Source organism: Musca autumnalis, unplaced genomic scaffold (assembly GCF_047663935.1).
Source record: "Musca autumnalis isolate F117 unplaced genomic scaffold, ASM4766393v1 scaffold_4, whole genome shotgun sequence".
NCBI lineage: Eukaryota > Metazoa > Arthropoda > Insecta > Diptera > Muscidae > Musca > Musca autumnalis.
The window spans coordinates 56,520,690-56,536,922 of record NW_027411977.1 but is presented as its reverse complement, the minus strand read 5'-3'; the positions used below and the strand labels follow the sequence as shown (position 1 = coordinate 56,536,922).

The 16,233-nt window shown below is 40.8% G+C and overlaps 1 protein-coding gene across 3 annotated transcripts in view; it reads right to left on the bottom strand.

Moving 5' to 3' along the window:
- bma (SCY1-like protein bma) overlaps positions 1–16,233 on the bottom strand; it is a 406,156-nt gene that overhangs the window by 144,741 nt on the left and 245,182 nt on the right. For all 3 annotated transcript variants that reach the window (XM_073979932.1, XM_073979933.1, XM_073979934.1), the window contains one exon: positions 3,141–3,271. In XM_073979932.1, coding sequence (XP_073836033.1) covers positions 3,141–3,271 — 131 coding nt within the window. The remainder of the gene's footprint in view (positions 1–3,140; positions 3,272–16,233) is intronic.

The window sequence follows — 16,233 nt, the reverse complement described above, 5'->3', positions numbered from 1 at the left end:
CCACCGAAATGCCTGAGATTTGGTATTTAGTCTACGTTGGAAGTAAAAACCTTTCCGACTGAATTTCGATGGTATAGGTCAAAGTTTCGATATAGCCCCCATAGAGCGGTACCTGCTGATTTTCGTAATTGTGAAAGATGTCACCTCAATATCCCACCGAAATGACTGAAATTTGTTATTTAGTCTTTCATGGTGTTATCCTATATCCCCCATAGAAGCATACCTCTTGATTTATGGTATTTTTTAGGTTTGAACCACATTATGTTACTGAAATACAGGAAATTTGTTATTTAGTCTGCTTTGAGTCTAAAAACTTTACTTTTTTAATTTTTTAATCGAGCTTTATGATCTATTATGCAAGTGAAAAAGGAAAGCCGACGATTCGAACCCACACACCCACCACTATGTGACATGCATGTTTCGTCTTCGGTCAAGACTCTTCAGACATATCGGATGTGGAGCGGCTTCGATGTCCTCGAACTTTTCTTCTTTCAAATGCATTTTTGTTTTGTATTTTACAACAACAATGAGGATTTTCCCATTTAGTTGTGCTTTCATGACAAACGCTTAGCGCTGCCTTTGAAAGTTATGAGTTTGGCTCTGAACGCTAACACGCCGTGACAACACTTTTTTCTGTGTTTTTCAATGACGTGGGTTCAAACCCCAGCCTGGCTCAGCTGATTTTATTTATTTGAAAATTTTTTGCCTTTTTAGGCGAAGATCATTTTTTTTTTAAGATTAATTTTTTAATTTTTTAATCGAGCTTTATGATCTATTATGCAAGTGAAAAAGGAAAGCCGACGATTCGAACCCACACACCCACCACTATGTGACATGCATGTTTCGTCTTCGGTCAAGACTCTTCAGACATATCGGATGTGGAGCGGCTTCGATGTCCTCGAACTTTTCTTCTTTCAAATGCATTTTTGTTTTGTATTTTACAACAACAATGAGGATTTTCCCATTTAGTTGTGCTTTCATGACAAACGCTTAGCGCTGCCTTTGAAAGTTATGAGTTTGGCTCTGAACGCTAACACGCCGTGACAACACTTTTTTCTGTGTTTTTCAATGACGTGGGTTCAAACCCCAGCCTGGCTCAGCTGATTTTATTTATTTGAAAATTTTTTGCCTTTTTAGGCGAAGATCATTTTTTTTTAAGATTAATTTTTTAATTTTTTAATCGAGCTTTATGATCTATTATGCAAGTGAAAAAGGAAAGCCGACGATTCGAACCCACACACCCACCACTATGTGACATGCATGTTTCGTCTTCGGTCAAGACTCTTCAGACATATCGGATGTGGAGCGGCTTCGATGTCCTCGAACTTTTCTTCTTTCAAATGCATTTTTGTTTTGTATTTTACAACAACAATGAGGATTTTCCCATTTAGTTGTGCTTTCATGACAAACGCTTAGCGCTGCCTTTGAAAGTTATGAGTTTGGCTCTGAACGCTAACACGCCGTGACAACACTTTTTTCTGTGTTTTTCAATGACGTGGGTTCAAACCCCAGCCTGGCTCAGCTGATTTTATTTATTTGAAAATTTTTTGCCTTTTTAGGCGAAGATCATTTTTTTTTAAGATTAATTTTTTAATTTTTTAATCGAGCTTTATGATCTATTATGCAAGTGAAAAAGGAAAGCCGACGATTCGAACCCACACACCCACCACTATGTGACATGCATGTTTCGTCTTCGGTCAAGACTCTTCAGACATATCGGATGTGGAGCGGCTTCGATGTCCTCGAACTTTTCTTCTTTCAAATGCATTTTTGTTTTGTATTTTACAACAACAATGAGGATTTTCCCATTTAGTTGTGCTTTCATGACAAACGCTTAGCCAGAAATTTGTCGGTATAGATCGACGTTTTGATATACATAGAACCCATAGAACGGTACCTCCCGGCTTTCGGTATTTTGAATGTCAACCACATTGGTTTACCGAAATTGCTGAAATTTGGTATTTAGTCTTCTTCATAAACGAAAGGAAACTAATTGTTCCATTTTACTTAAATACCACTCGTGGTGGAGGGCATAACAAGTTCGGCCTGGCCGAACTTAAAGCTGTTCTTACTTGTTATACTTGTTGTTTTTTTCTTTTTACACAGTCATATGCTGAGTTTATGTAACTGACGACAAAGCCAACTGATTCGTTGTAATTCTGCATTCAACTGGCTGTGAATGTAATTCCATATAAATTCTAATTATTCAGAATTTTCCAACCATGCATTTTACTCCATGAAACTGAATTCCAATTTAATTCTCTTAAATATTAAATTTCATATTTTGTAAATTTCATTTAGCTGTTTTTTTGTTACTTCTAATTGCGAACATCTGTAAATTGCATATCAGAATATTTTGTATTAAGGTATAGTTGTGTATGTGTGCCTGGGTGTGCATTAGGGCTATGACTTTTTGACATTTATTTTCAAAAATGATTTCCTGTAGCACGGGTGAACGAACTTTTGTCTATTAATCACTAAAATTGCGTTTATTCCATTGAAATGTGAAAAAAGTTCACGCACAAACGATTAATTTTTTTTTTTTTTTTTGAAAAAATGTTTGGAATGGGAAAAAAATTCTCAAAAATTATTTCCAATAGCGAATGACTAATAACTAAAAAAACGTTTATTCCATTCAAATATTGAAAAGGTCATGCACAAACTGCTTTAAAAAAATTTAGATTTTTTAAATTATGTCTTTAAAAAATCCGTTTACTTTTTTTGTGACTCTCAGAGTTAAAGAAAATTAATGAGAAACAAATGTTGTACCAGTTTGGTTATCTCATGTGACTCTAACGTTTTTTTTGTCAATTATATATCTGCTTACAGTGACTTCAAAAAATTGCCCATACTTCTAATAAATTCATGTTTTTAAATCATTTTGTGCGTGACGTTTTTTCACCGAATCATCTTATAAATAATAATTATAAGAGTATAATAATTTTATGTAATCTTATATAGAAACTCATGGCGCTATGATACATGGATATGAGGTTGTAAAAAAGTCGTAACCCTAGAGTGCATTTGTGCCTGAGTTTATAAATCAGTTCATTTATCTTGTGCTGTTGTTATTTTGTGATGTATTTATGTACAAACGTACGTACGTACATTTGTATATATGTATGTTTGTGACTACTTACACAAAGTATTTAATCAACTGCAAAAGCTGAGCTGTTGGTCGGGCTGTTGGATCTCGATTCACCAGGCGAGATGTGGCTTCCTGTAATGGCACCGGTACTCGGGGCAACATCTTTTGTACGTTTTCATCCAGCTGTATGTTATTGAATTAGAAATTAACAATGAAATGAAAGAAAAAAGAGAAGAAGAAGAACAAGAAGAATCATAAAAAATTAGTCCTTGCACAAGGATGGGTTACATACTGAGCAGGTAAAAAAATTAAATGAACATCAACATAAAACATTAAACACCGTGCCAGTGTTGCCATGAAAATTTATATTTATACCCTCAGCATTTATACTAACGAGGGTATATACACTTTCATACGGGCAAAATGTGCCTCATCGAAATAATGGTTTTAGACCCCAAGTATGTTTGGACGAAATGTGTTTCAGACAATTTGGAGTTGATTTAGCCATGTCCGTCCGTCTGTCTGTCTCTCGAACTGATCAATCGACTCGGTCCAAAATTTGGCTTTCGTAATATTTTGTCCAAACTTAGTTTAAGTTCGGAGATGGGTTATATCGGTCCACTCCTTCCGGTACCTCCCCCACAAAACTTCGGAAATGTTCGGAAAATTTGTGCGCACGATAACTCTTGAAGGGAGTAACCGATTTGGTCCCTGCTTTGCACATCGTAAAATTTCTACTAGACTTAGATGAGGTTTCAATATGGACCCTATCCGTCCACTTCTTCCGGTACCTCCCACATAAAATTTCGGGAAAAGTTCATTTTAAGGTCTCCTCTCAAATCGTTCTATTTTTTGTTGTAAGAGCTTGTATTAACTGCCCCCCATATGAAGGTACAAGTTTCATCAGGGGCAAGTCCATACTTCCTAAGAAAATAGCCTGAAAGGTGCAAAAAACCCCTATGACACCGTGTGTAGTGATTGGAGCGCAAAATAACTTTCGAACTGATCTGTTGATCGGATGATTTGGACTACGTAATATTTTATCCAAACTTAGTTTAAGTTCAAAGATAAGCCAGAACGGTACACTCCTTCAGGCACCTCCCCCACAAAAGTTCAAAAATGTTCCAAAAAATTTTGCGCACGATAAAGCTTGAAGGGAGTGACCGATTTGGTCCATATTTTACACATCCTAACATATCTACCAGATATATATCAGGTTCGAATATGGATTATTTGTCGACTCCTTCGGTTACATCCCACATAAAATTTCGGATAAGTTCACTTCAAAACCTGCTCTCGAATCACTTTGATTTTTGTTGAAGCAGCTTGCATTAGCTGCCCCCATTATGACGTAAACGTTTTTTCAGGGGAAGTCCATACTTCTTGAGAAACAGTTGTAAAAAAAAACCCCTTGGACCCCATAGGTAGTGGCTGGAGAGCACAATAACTCTCGATCTGATCAACCTTCGTAGCAGTTAGGTGTGGAACTGTCGAGGTAGAGTTGCTGAACGTATACATCCCGCCGGTAAATAGCTGTATTTCACAAACCTAGAATTAAACCGCTTTTGGTAGGTCATAACCATTTGGTCTTGGGGGACTTTAATGCGCATCATGAGTTGTGGTATTCGGCCTCGGAAATGAGCAGAGGGGTACAGCGATGGCTGAGCAGATTGATAGCTCTAAGTTTTGCATGGTCAATGAGGATGCCCTACCAGAACTAGAGGATAGTGTCACAGTCACAGATCATCTGCCCACAATTGTCTCCATTGGCAGACCGCCTGATTTTATCACCTCTGAACGCCGCCGCACATTCGTAAATCGTGCAAAAGCTGATTGGCCGAGTCTCAGAGAGTTCGCTAATCACCGCTTCAGAGATCTGCCTAATCCTTCTGATGTTCGGGTAACGGAAAGGACAATCCAAGACATCACTGGTCGAATACCCGAAGTGAAACCAAACTTCCCAGCAGAGGCGGCGATATTAGCCAATGAGCGTTATGAGCTTTGTCGAATCAACCCCAGTGACCCCAGAGCCAGGCAGCTGTTGCTGGAAGTTAACAGGGTTGGTCGGCGAGCATAAGCGGAACAAGTGCTTAAATCATCTGAAGAGTTGCAACATTGGAGCCGGTATAAGTGAATTTTGGGCAACGGTTAATTCACTATCGAACCCTGGAAAGAAGTAAAATAGGACCGCAGTCACGCTTGGCTACGTCACGTTAACTGATACGAAGAGGTGCGTAAGTTATTTTAATTGACAGTTTGTCGAACACTCCGGAAGTGTTCGCGCACCTCTTCATATCAGTTAACGTGACGTAGCCAAGCGTGAATGCGGTCCTATCTTACTTCCTTCCAGGGTTCGAATGCTACCAGGAATGCTAAATCATCCAAAGCGTTGGGCCCTGGAGAAAACTCCATACTGAAATAGCTGGATGAGCCGCAAGTTCAGTATCTCGCTAAAGTTCTCAACATGCCGCCAGTCGCCCACATTGTTCCGAAGTCTGGAAAATGGACAGTCAGAAGCCAGGCAATGAACGCCAGCAAAAGTGAATCGTACAGGCCGATTTCACTTTTTTCGTCCGTAGTAGAGACCCTTGAGGCCTGAAGGCCGTGACAGAATCAGCTCGTTACTTGCTCTGCTTGCTTTCAAATGTCAAATTATATGGAGGAACGCCGGCGGAATTGCAAAGAGGCTCTGGCTTCCCTTTATAATTTGACATTTTGGAAGCAAGCAAAGTAAGCAACGATTGATTTTGTTTCTACCTTTAGTCCTTCCCAACGTTAGAAAAAGCTATCCAGTTGCCGAATATTAACATGGAATCCGATTCAGCACGACAACAGCGCTGCACGCCATCTTCACACATGTTGGTCGATGATTCATCCAGGATAAGCCAGGATAAACCTTTGACACTGTCCGGCACTCAAAGCTGTTTGAGGACATTGTGCAGCCAACCCTCCGGTCAAGTCTGAAACGTTGGATAATCAATTATATGTGCGGACTACAGTCGTATGTGGAGTTCAGGAACAAGTCCAAATAACGTGGAGTGAAACCGGGAGTTCCCCAAGGTGGGGTGATATCTCCGGAACTGTTTAAGCCCTACCTCTCCTGTTTTCCGCCCTCTTCAGACGCCACCGAGACCATAACGTTTTCGAATGATTGAACGATCCTGGCGTCAGGTACCTTCCCCTGTGACATCTGTGAAATTCTGAACTCCTATTTAACCTTTTGGAACGCGAGAAATGAGCAGATATCCGCCACTAAATCTAAGGCCACTCTGTTTAGCACATGGACGTCGCAGGTGGGAAGAGAGTTGAATGTCGTGGTCGATGGTAGCAGAATAACGACCACAAACTGCCCCAAAATCCTAGGGTCACATTCGACAGCACATTCACTTCGTCCTCACATGCCACAGCTACCTGTGACAAACTGAAAAGTAGGAACAAGTTCCTCAAGTCCATAGCCGGCAGCACTTAGGGAGCAGATAAAGAAACCATGTTGACCAGATATACCACGATAGGTCGGTCGATGGTGAGTAATGCGGCACCAGTTTGGTCCTCGAGTTTATGTGATACGCAATGGAAGAACATTCAAACTTATCAGATTGCCGCCCTGAGAACAGCAACGGGGTGCCTCCTCTTGTCTTCAGTGGGTCATCTGCATGAGGAGGCAAAGATTCTTCCAGTACAGCAACACAATGAGATGCTGTCGTTGCAGTACTTGCTTGAGTGTTACCGACATACCCAGGCACGTCAGGACGGATTTTAACGTTCTAGAGAAGGAGGTACAACCATACGGAAGAGAACCCTTAGATCAACAAGCATATCAAACAGGTTTAAACAGCATCTACACGGACGCTGTTGCTGAGGCCATAAACAACTATAGTGTGAATAAAGTCTTCGGACTTCATCCTCTATCTATCGCAGCTGAGAAGCGTCAGCTGCCACCACAAACCATAGCAGTTTTGGCCCAACTACGCTCGGGATATTGTAGTCGCCTAAATTCTTATAGGGCAAAATATCGATCACACCGTTCAAAATATCTGCCCAGCATGCGGTATGTGGCCAAACAACACACAGTACCTTTTCAACTGACCTGCCAAACCTCCAATTCCAACTCCAGTGGATCTGTGGTTACATCCCATTGAAGCAGCCACATTCCTTGAACTTGATGGACCCAAACATACAATAATAAACACTGCTACAACAACAAATTGGGTGCCACCGTTGTGCAATGGTATGCACACCCGGCTTGCACGCAGAAAGTCGTGAGTTCGATTCCCCGGCTAGGCAACATCAAATTTTCAACGGTGGCAAAATACCCCTCAGTAATTTTGGCGACATTTCCCGAGTATTTCAGCCATGTAAAACTTCTCTACAAGTGGGGTCTTAGGATACGCCGTTCGGACTCGGCGATAAACTGTAGGTCCAATATCATTGAGCTAATATAAATCGGGGTGCACTCATTGATATGAGAGAAGTCTCCCTTGTCCCGTCTGGGATGTTTGTGGAACAATTATATATTATTACTCACAAAATCCGCAGTCCCCCCAACAGCAACCACATCTAACGCCAGCCGTTTTTTGTTTCAATCGCAAAAAATTCATCCTTTAGTTGCAAAGGACTCCGAAGTGAAATCGAGGAAATCGTTGACTTCATGAGTTGGGGGATTACCTTTCCTATTGTACCAGTCTGATCCTAATGGCCCGTACATGGAATGTATGGTGGTACCAGTTAGGTGTGGAACTGCCGAGGTAGAGTTATTGGCAGCTCTAAGTTTAGCACGGTCAATGAGGACGCCCCTACCAGAATTAGAGGTGAGTGTCACAGTTCGCCAGACATAACCATTGTGTCACCTGGTTTGACAAATGTCGTTACCTGGCAACCCGTCATTTCTCTTGGATCACACCATCTCCCCACAATTGTCTCCATTAGCAGATCAACCGATTCCATCACCTCTGAACGCCGCACATTCGTAAATTATGGGACAACTGATTGGCCGAGTTTCAGAGAGTTCACTAATCACCGCTTCAGAGAGCTGCCTAATCCTTCTGACGTTCGGGTAGCGGAAAGAACGTCCCGAGACATCATCACTGCTGCAGCCACTCGCCACATACCTGCTGGTGGAATATCCAAAGTAAGACCAAACTTCCCAGCAGAGGCAACGGGATTAGCAAGTGAGCATTATAAGCTTCGTGCGGGTCCATGGAAAAAAACTTCCTTCGAACCAACCCCAGTGACACCAGAGTCAGGGAGCTGGTACTGGAGCTGAAGAGAAGCAAGTGGTAAAATCACCTGAATAGTTGCAACATTGTAGCCGGTATAAGTGAATTGTGGGCCACGGTTAAGTCACTCTCGAAGCCTTGAAAGAAGTATAATAAGACCTCAGGCACGTTTGGCGACATCACGTTGACTGACCCGAAGAGGTGCGCAAGTTATTTTAATCGACGATTTGTTGATTACTCCGTTCTACGTCGCATCAGAACTCTTCCTGCCGAAAATGAACCACCGCAGTTTACGATGGATGATGTTGCGAATGTCACCAGGAATACTAAATCATCCAAAGTGTTGGGCCCTGGTGGAATCTCCATACTGAAATAGCTGGATGGGCCGGGAGTGGAGTAACTCGCTCAAAGTTCTCAACCTGCCGCTAGCCGCCCACATTGTTCCGAAGTCTGGAAAATGGACAGTCTGAAGCCAGACAATGAACGCCAGCAAAAGTGAATCGTATAGACCGATTTCGCTTTTTTTGTCCGTAGCGGCCTTAAGGCAGTGAGAGAATCAGCTCGTTGCGTGCTTTGCTTGCTTTCAAATGTCAAATTATATGGAGGAACGCCGGCGGAATTGCAAAGAGACTCTGGCTTTCCTTTATAAATTGACATTTTGGAAGCAAGCAAAGCAAGCAGCGATTGATTTGTTTCTACCTTTAGTCCTCCCCAGCGTTAGAAAAAGCTATCCAGTTGCCGATTATTAACAGCACTGCACGCCATCTCCACACATGATGGTCGATGATTCAACCAGGATAAGCCAGGATAAACCTTTGACACTGTCAGGCACTCAACGCTGTTTGAGGACATTGTGCAGCCAACCCTCTGGCCAAGTCTGAAACGTTGGATAATCAATTATATGTGCGGACTACAGTCGTATGTGGAGTTCGGCAACAAGCAGTCCATTCAGAAACGAAGGAGTCCCCAAGGTGGGGTGATATCTCCGGAACTATTTAACGTCTACTTCTCCTGTTTTCCGCCCTCTCCAGACGGCATCGAGATCATAACGGATTCGAATGATTGCACGACCCAGGCATCAGGTACCTTCCCTCATGACATCTGTGAAAGACTGAACTCCTATTTAATCTTTTTGCAGGCGACAAATATGCAGATACCCGCCACTAAATCTATGGCCACTCTGTTTAGCACATGAACGGCACAGGTGGGAAAAGAGTTGAATGTCGTGGTCGATGGTAGCAGAATTCCCACCACAAACTGCCCCAAAATTCTAGGGTCACATTCGACAGCACATTCACGTCACCCTCACATCCCACATCTATCTACGACAAACTGAAAAGTAGGAACAAGTTCCTTAAGTCTCTAGCCGGCAGCACTTGGGGAGCAGATAAAAAAACCATGTTGACCAGATATACCAGGATATGTCGGTCGATGGTGAGTAATGCGGCACCAGTTTGGTCCTCGAGTTTGTGTGATACGCAATGGAAGAATATTCAAACTTATCAGATTGCCGCCCTGAGAACAGTAACGGGGTGCCTCCTCAGGTCTTCAGTGGACCATCTACATGAGGAGGCAAAGATTCTTCCAGTACGGCAACACAATGAGATGCTGTCGTTGCAGTACTTGCTTGAGTGTTACCGTGAGAGTCATCCCAATCACCATGTGGAGGGTAGGCCCGACACACCCAGGTACATTAAGAAGGATCTTCAAGTTCTAGAGAGCGATGTCTAGTTATACAGGAGGGAACTCCTAGATCAACAAGCATATCAAGCAGTTTTGAACTGCATTCACTCGGATGCAGTTGCTGAGGCCATAAGCAACTATAATATAATAATAATAATTGTTCCACAAACAGGACAAGGGAGACTTCTCTCATATTAATGAGTGCACCCCGATTCAAATTAGCTCAATGATAAGGGACCTACTGTTTATCGCCGAGCCCGAACGGCGTGTCTTTAGACAGCACTTGTAGATAAGTTTTATATGGCTGAAATACTCAGGAAATGTCGCCAACATCACCGAGGGTTATTTAGCCACCGTTGAAAATTTGAAGTTGTCTGGCCTCGATTCGAACCCACGACCTTCAGCGTTCAAGGTGGGTGTGCATACCATTGCACTCCGGTGGCAACCAAACAACTATAGTGTGAATAAAGTCCTCGGAGTACATTCCCCATCTATCGCAACTGAGGATCGTCGGCAGCCACGACAAAATAGAGTTGTTTTGGCTCAACTACGCTCGGGATATTGGAGACTCCTAAATTCTGAAAGGGTAAAGATCGATCAAAACATCTGCCCAGCAAGCGGCATGTGCCCGCACAACACACTGCACCTTTTCAAGTGCCCTGCCAAACCTACTAATACAACTCCAGTAGATCTGTGGTTAAATCCCATCGAAGCAGCCACATTCCTTGAACTGGAGAGGGACCCAGAACCTGACTGAGCAGAAGAATGAACACACAAACATACAAAAATAAACACTGTAACAACAACAACTATTCTCATTGCCGGGTAATCCTGTATTCCTCATTCTTCTTATGACATTCCTGATTCTACTACATTTAATTTTCGGAGGTGTTTGTAAACCAACTAAATATTTTTTGTCATATTGGTCCCGTGTTGGGCCAATTTTTGTGACCAAGAGATCGCTTATTTTAAACTTCTAATTGGAGAAAATCCAATAAAATTTCCGGTTAGGTATAGCTCTCATATATGAACCCCGTCCAACTTGCCAAACAAAATTCCCCCAATTTATTGTTGTCTAAAATATCTCAAATCGGCAATACTGAGAAAGGCGACAAGCATCGACCGTGACGGTGAGACAGTAACAGCAGCATAAATGAAAACAAATCTACGCTGCAAACGAACGCAAAACTTTAGAGCAAAGAGTTCATTAGTAATTTGATAAGTGAATGGATAATTGATTGCAAAACATTGCCGGATTCATTTATTAATCGTCGTTGTGGAAGGCTGTTAGCAGCTGGGACAGAGAAAATCATATGGGTGGTGGTTGGCTGCTTGCTGTGTGTGTGTGCGTACGTGTTTATTTTGGTCTAACTTTACCTTGATGTCTAACTATAGAAGAAGCCTTCGTGGCGGTTATTATGTTTGCCACATTTTGGCGCTGCCAGTTGATGATGTTCGTTCATAAGCCATCTGCTTAATTTGCTAGCTACGGTATTATTTGAAAACTGTGCCGGTGTGCGTGTGTGCAGACTAACGTTCTAAATGTGGAATTTAAATTCGACGAATGCTCGAAATATTAACCAAGTCAACCAATTAACACTGAATGATGAATAAATGCATTGAAGTAAGGAAAATCACATTCATGGCTTTCGAAAATTCCACAATTTGTTATGTGGAAGTCAGGTTATTGTCCTTCGGTGAAAACATATCATGACTTTCTATTTAAAAATTTTAAAAGTTGAGCAATAATCACTGGGAACCCAGAATACCTAATTTCAGCTAATTTAGTCAACTAAAAACGTCAATATAATACTTGAAATCGGGCGGTACCGTTATAAGGAACCTTACCACAATGTGGGTCTATGTCAGGGTTCGGCGTACAACAACCAACATTTGAGCAAACGCTGTTGTCGTTGTGTGAGTGCATGGTTTTCCAATGAGTAAATGGCCTAGGTCCACAATTTTTAATAGAGAAGTTCTTAATGACTGGGACATCCAATCTTGCCCGAAAATGTAAATAAAAAGTAAACAGGTAAAACAAGTAAAAAAGTCGTTCGTCCCGGCCGAACTTTTTATACCCTCCACCATAAAATAGTCTTAATTAAAATGGAATAATTAGGGTCCTTTCACAATTTTAGGTGGAACAACTTTTCGACAATGCATAGACGCCTACTGCCTCCCACTATTGCTTAAATTACACTGTGAACACAAATGTTGGGGCAGAGATATTTCCTTTTGGAGATGAAAGCCATTGGTGTGTATATTAAAAACCCCGAAGGACAGATGCGCCGTGAGTCGAACTTCCGTGTTATGGCGTGATGAAATTTTTGCAAGGGACCCTGTAAGCCATCATGAATTAGCATTATATCTTTGTTTGTTGTTTTTGTAAAGCACTTAAGCAACAGTGAACAATGATATAACTCTAATTCCTGATGGCCCACAGGATCTCTAACAAAAATTTCATCACGCTATAACGCGGAAGTTCGACTTACGGCGGATCTGTCCTTCGGGGTTCATAATATACTCACCAAGGCCTTTCTTCCCCAAGATGAATTTTCCGTGCCCCAGACTTTCACCTCCATTTTGTTGCACAGTGTTATCTAATCTAATCTAAAAAAATGTGTTCAGCTATGTGAAAGGTACCACCTACGGGGCTATATCAAAAGGTCAACCTATCTTTAAATTTTTTGGCGGAAAAGTTTTATAGCTGCAGGGAACTTCAAGAGTCAAATTGAGGGTAGTTTCATCAAAACAATGTAGACCCTCAAAAATGGACATATGTTGACGAATTTTAGTGAAGAAATTTCGTGACCACTGAAAATTCCCGAAAATTGGGAGGTACAGTTATATGGGGGATATACCAAAACATGGACATATGTATATTTACGATTATTTTTGAATAGACAAAATTGTAGCTAAAATTCTCAAAATACCGATCATTACAGCTAGTACGGTTAAAAATTGCAGCTAAAATTCTCAAAATACCGAAAATCGGGAGGTACCGTTATATGGGGGCTATAACAAAACATGGACCTATGTTGACGATGTTTTGTGGAGATATTTCATGATCACTGAGAACCTCAAATGGCAAATTACAGCTAGTTCGGTTAAAAATTGTAGCTAAAATTCTCAAAATACCGAAAATCGGAAGGTACCGATATATGGGGGCTATACCAAAACATGGACCTATGTTGACGATGTTTCGGGGATATATTTCATGACCACTGAGAACCTCTGTTGTAATAAATACTTGCAATCGAGTTTATATAAAAAAATTGTTAAAGTTTATGTAGGCTATGGAAGCTTATGTCTATAATTTTTCTGACTGAAAAAAACTATTCTACAATTTAGTATCATTACAATTTTATCCTTAAATAAAATCTGTTAAAAACTTTTATTCCCGTGAAGTTCTATTATAAAAGGTTATGGGCGAAAAAGAGCAACACGGAATACCCCAGTTTAACGGCAAAGGGTACGATGATTGGCAGTTTCGCGTTAAAATTCATTTGGATTCTCTCGGTTTGTTGAATGTTCTAACCGGCAATCTTCCGAGCGGAGATCCTGAAAGGGCGGAGTTTCTAAAGAAGGATAAGAAGGCGAAGGATAAGATTGTGAGCTTCCTTCATGCAGATTGTATAAGTTTTGTACGAGAAAAGGAAACGGCAAAAGATATGTGGGATAGTTTAAATTCTGTTTTTGCGAAGAAATCTGTCGTGGACCAACTATTGATTAGGAAAAAGCTTGCAAAAATGAAGATGAACGAAAGTACTTCGGTAGTAAACCATTTGGCCGAATTCGAAAATCTCATACGTCAGTTGAAGCTTGCTGGAGCAAAGATGGAAGAAAGTGATGCCTTGACCCAATTGTTTTTGACGTTGCCTGAAAAATTTGATCCACTAGTTACTGCTTTGCAGAACGTAGAAGGAGATAAATTAACATTTAATATGGCTAAAGAAAGGCTTATCAGCGAAGAATTAAAATTTTGTGACAGAAATGAAGACGTTCAGCATCAATCAACAGCCTTCTCTAGCAAGAAGTTTCCAAAGAAAAAACGTTTCAATGGTAAGTGTTTCAAATGCGAAAAATTTGGTCATCAAGCTAAAAATTGTTGGCAGAAAGATGCAAGATCTGCAGAGAGTAAAGCGGTGTCTTTCATGGCATACAAGAATGCAACAGTCCAAAGAACGTGTGAAAACCAAATCAAGTTCAAGCTAGATTCAGGGGCAAGTGACCACATGGAAAAAGAAAAATCATGTTTTGCAACAATAAAAGAGTTGGAGATCCCTGTTGAAATTAATGTGGCGAAGAATAGTCATTCAATTGTGGCGAAACAGATCGGTAGTATTGAAGGCACTAGTGACAAGGGATTCCAGGTAACAGTAAAAGACGTGTTATATGCTCCAGAATTGCGAGACAATTTATTGTCGGTACGCAAGCTAACCAGTTGTGGTCTCAATGTGAAATTTTTGAACGACCACGCAAAAATAATGAAAGAAATGGAAGTAGTTGCGATTGCAAATATGCGGCATGGTCTATATGAAGTTGTTTTTAGCCTTCCTGTGAAGAATGCTTTGACCTGCGAGAAGGATGATTTTAATTTATGGCATAGACGACTTGGCCATTGCGGCAAATCAGGAATGGATGCGTTGATTAAAGATGGTATGATAAAATGCGAATCAAAAAAAGGGTCAAATGGCATGTGTGAAGTATGCATCGAAGCTAAGCATTGCAGAAGTCCTTTTAATGGTACAAGACCAAGAGCAACTCGACTACTTCAAAGGATACATTCGGATGTATGCGGCCCTATCACACCAGTTGCGTGGGATGGATCGAAATATTTCGTAACATTTATCGACGATTTTAGTCATTTTGCTGTAATTTATTGCATCAAGAAAAAGTCAGAAGTTTTCCAGAAATTCAAAGAATACGAGGCTTTAGTTACATCCATGTTCCCTAATGAAAAAATTTCTGCTTTGACAATCGATCAAGGAAGAGAATATTTGTCAAAAGATCAGATTTTGTGGTACAAAAATAAAGGTATTCAAGTGGAAACAACAGTAGCGTATACACCTCAACAAAATAGTGTATCCGAAAGATTCAATAGAACAATATCGGAAAAAATCAGAGCAATGTTATTTGAAGCTGGAGTACCAAAATATTTTTGGAACGAAGCGGCATATGCAGCAGTATATACAATAAATCGTATTCCGTCAATTGCTATAAACAACGCAACAACGCCAGCAGAATTATGGTACGGAGAGAAACCTAACTTATCGAAAATAAAAATTTTTGGATGCGTAGCATATTCCTGGATACCAAAAATTCAAAGGAAGAAGTTGGATCCAAGAAGTACAAAAAATGTGTTGATCGGATACGCACCAAATGGTTACCGATTATGGAATATTGAGTCGAAGAAAATTATTCTAGCCCGAGATGTGAAGTTCGACGAAGATAGTTTTCCATTCAAGTCTGTTCAAAAGGAGATCTCAAAACCAAAAATAATATACAGCAGCCACGAGCAAGAGGGGGAAGTCGAGGATGTTGCCGTGTCTGGAAATTCTCCAGAAAACACAGCTGAAGAAATTATTGATGCAATTGAACCAGAAAATGTCAGCGATTCTGAGAATTCGAGTGGTTCATTTTTTAATGGTTTTGATGAAGAACAAGCCGTTGAAAATACAAGACGGAGTACGCGAATGAGTAAACTTCCAGGCAAATTGCTAGATTATATCACTGGATTTGAAGCATACGCTAGTATGAACGATGTTCCATGTAGCTATGAGGAAATAAGTTCAAGAAAAGATGCTGGAAAATGGATGAAAGCTGTAGAGGAAGAGCTACAGTCGATGCAAGAAAATCATGTGTGGGATATAATTCCAAAGCCAAAAGATGTAAAGTTGCTGAAATCCAAGTGGGTATTTAAAATTAAAAACGATAACTCGGGAAATCTATCCAAATATAAGGCCAGACTTGTCGCCAAGGGGTTTCAACAAAAATATGGGATCGATTACTATGATACATATGCTCCAGTGGCAAAGTTAACAACGATAAGGGCAGTACTAGCTGTTGGTATACATAGGCAATACCATTTCCATCAACTTGATGTTAAGACTGCATTTTTGCATGGAAACCTAAGCGAAGACATTTTTATGGAAATTCCACAAGGCTTGGAACAACAAGAAGGTTTTGCATGTAAGCTTGTCAAGTCGTTATATGGACTGAAACAATCGCCAAAATGTTGGAATG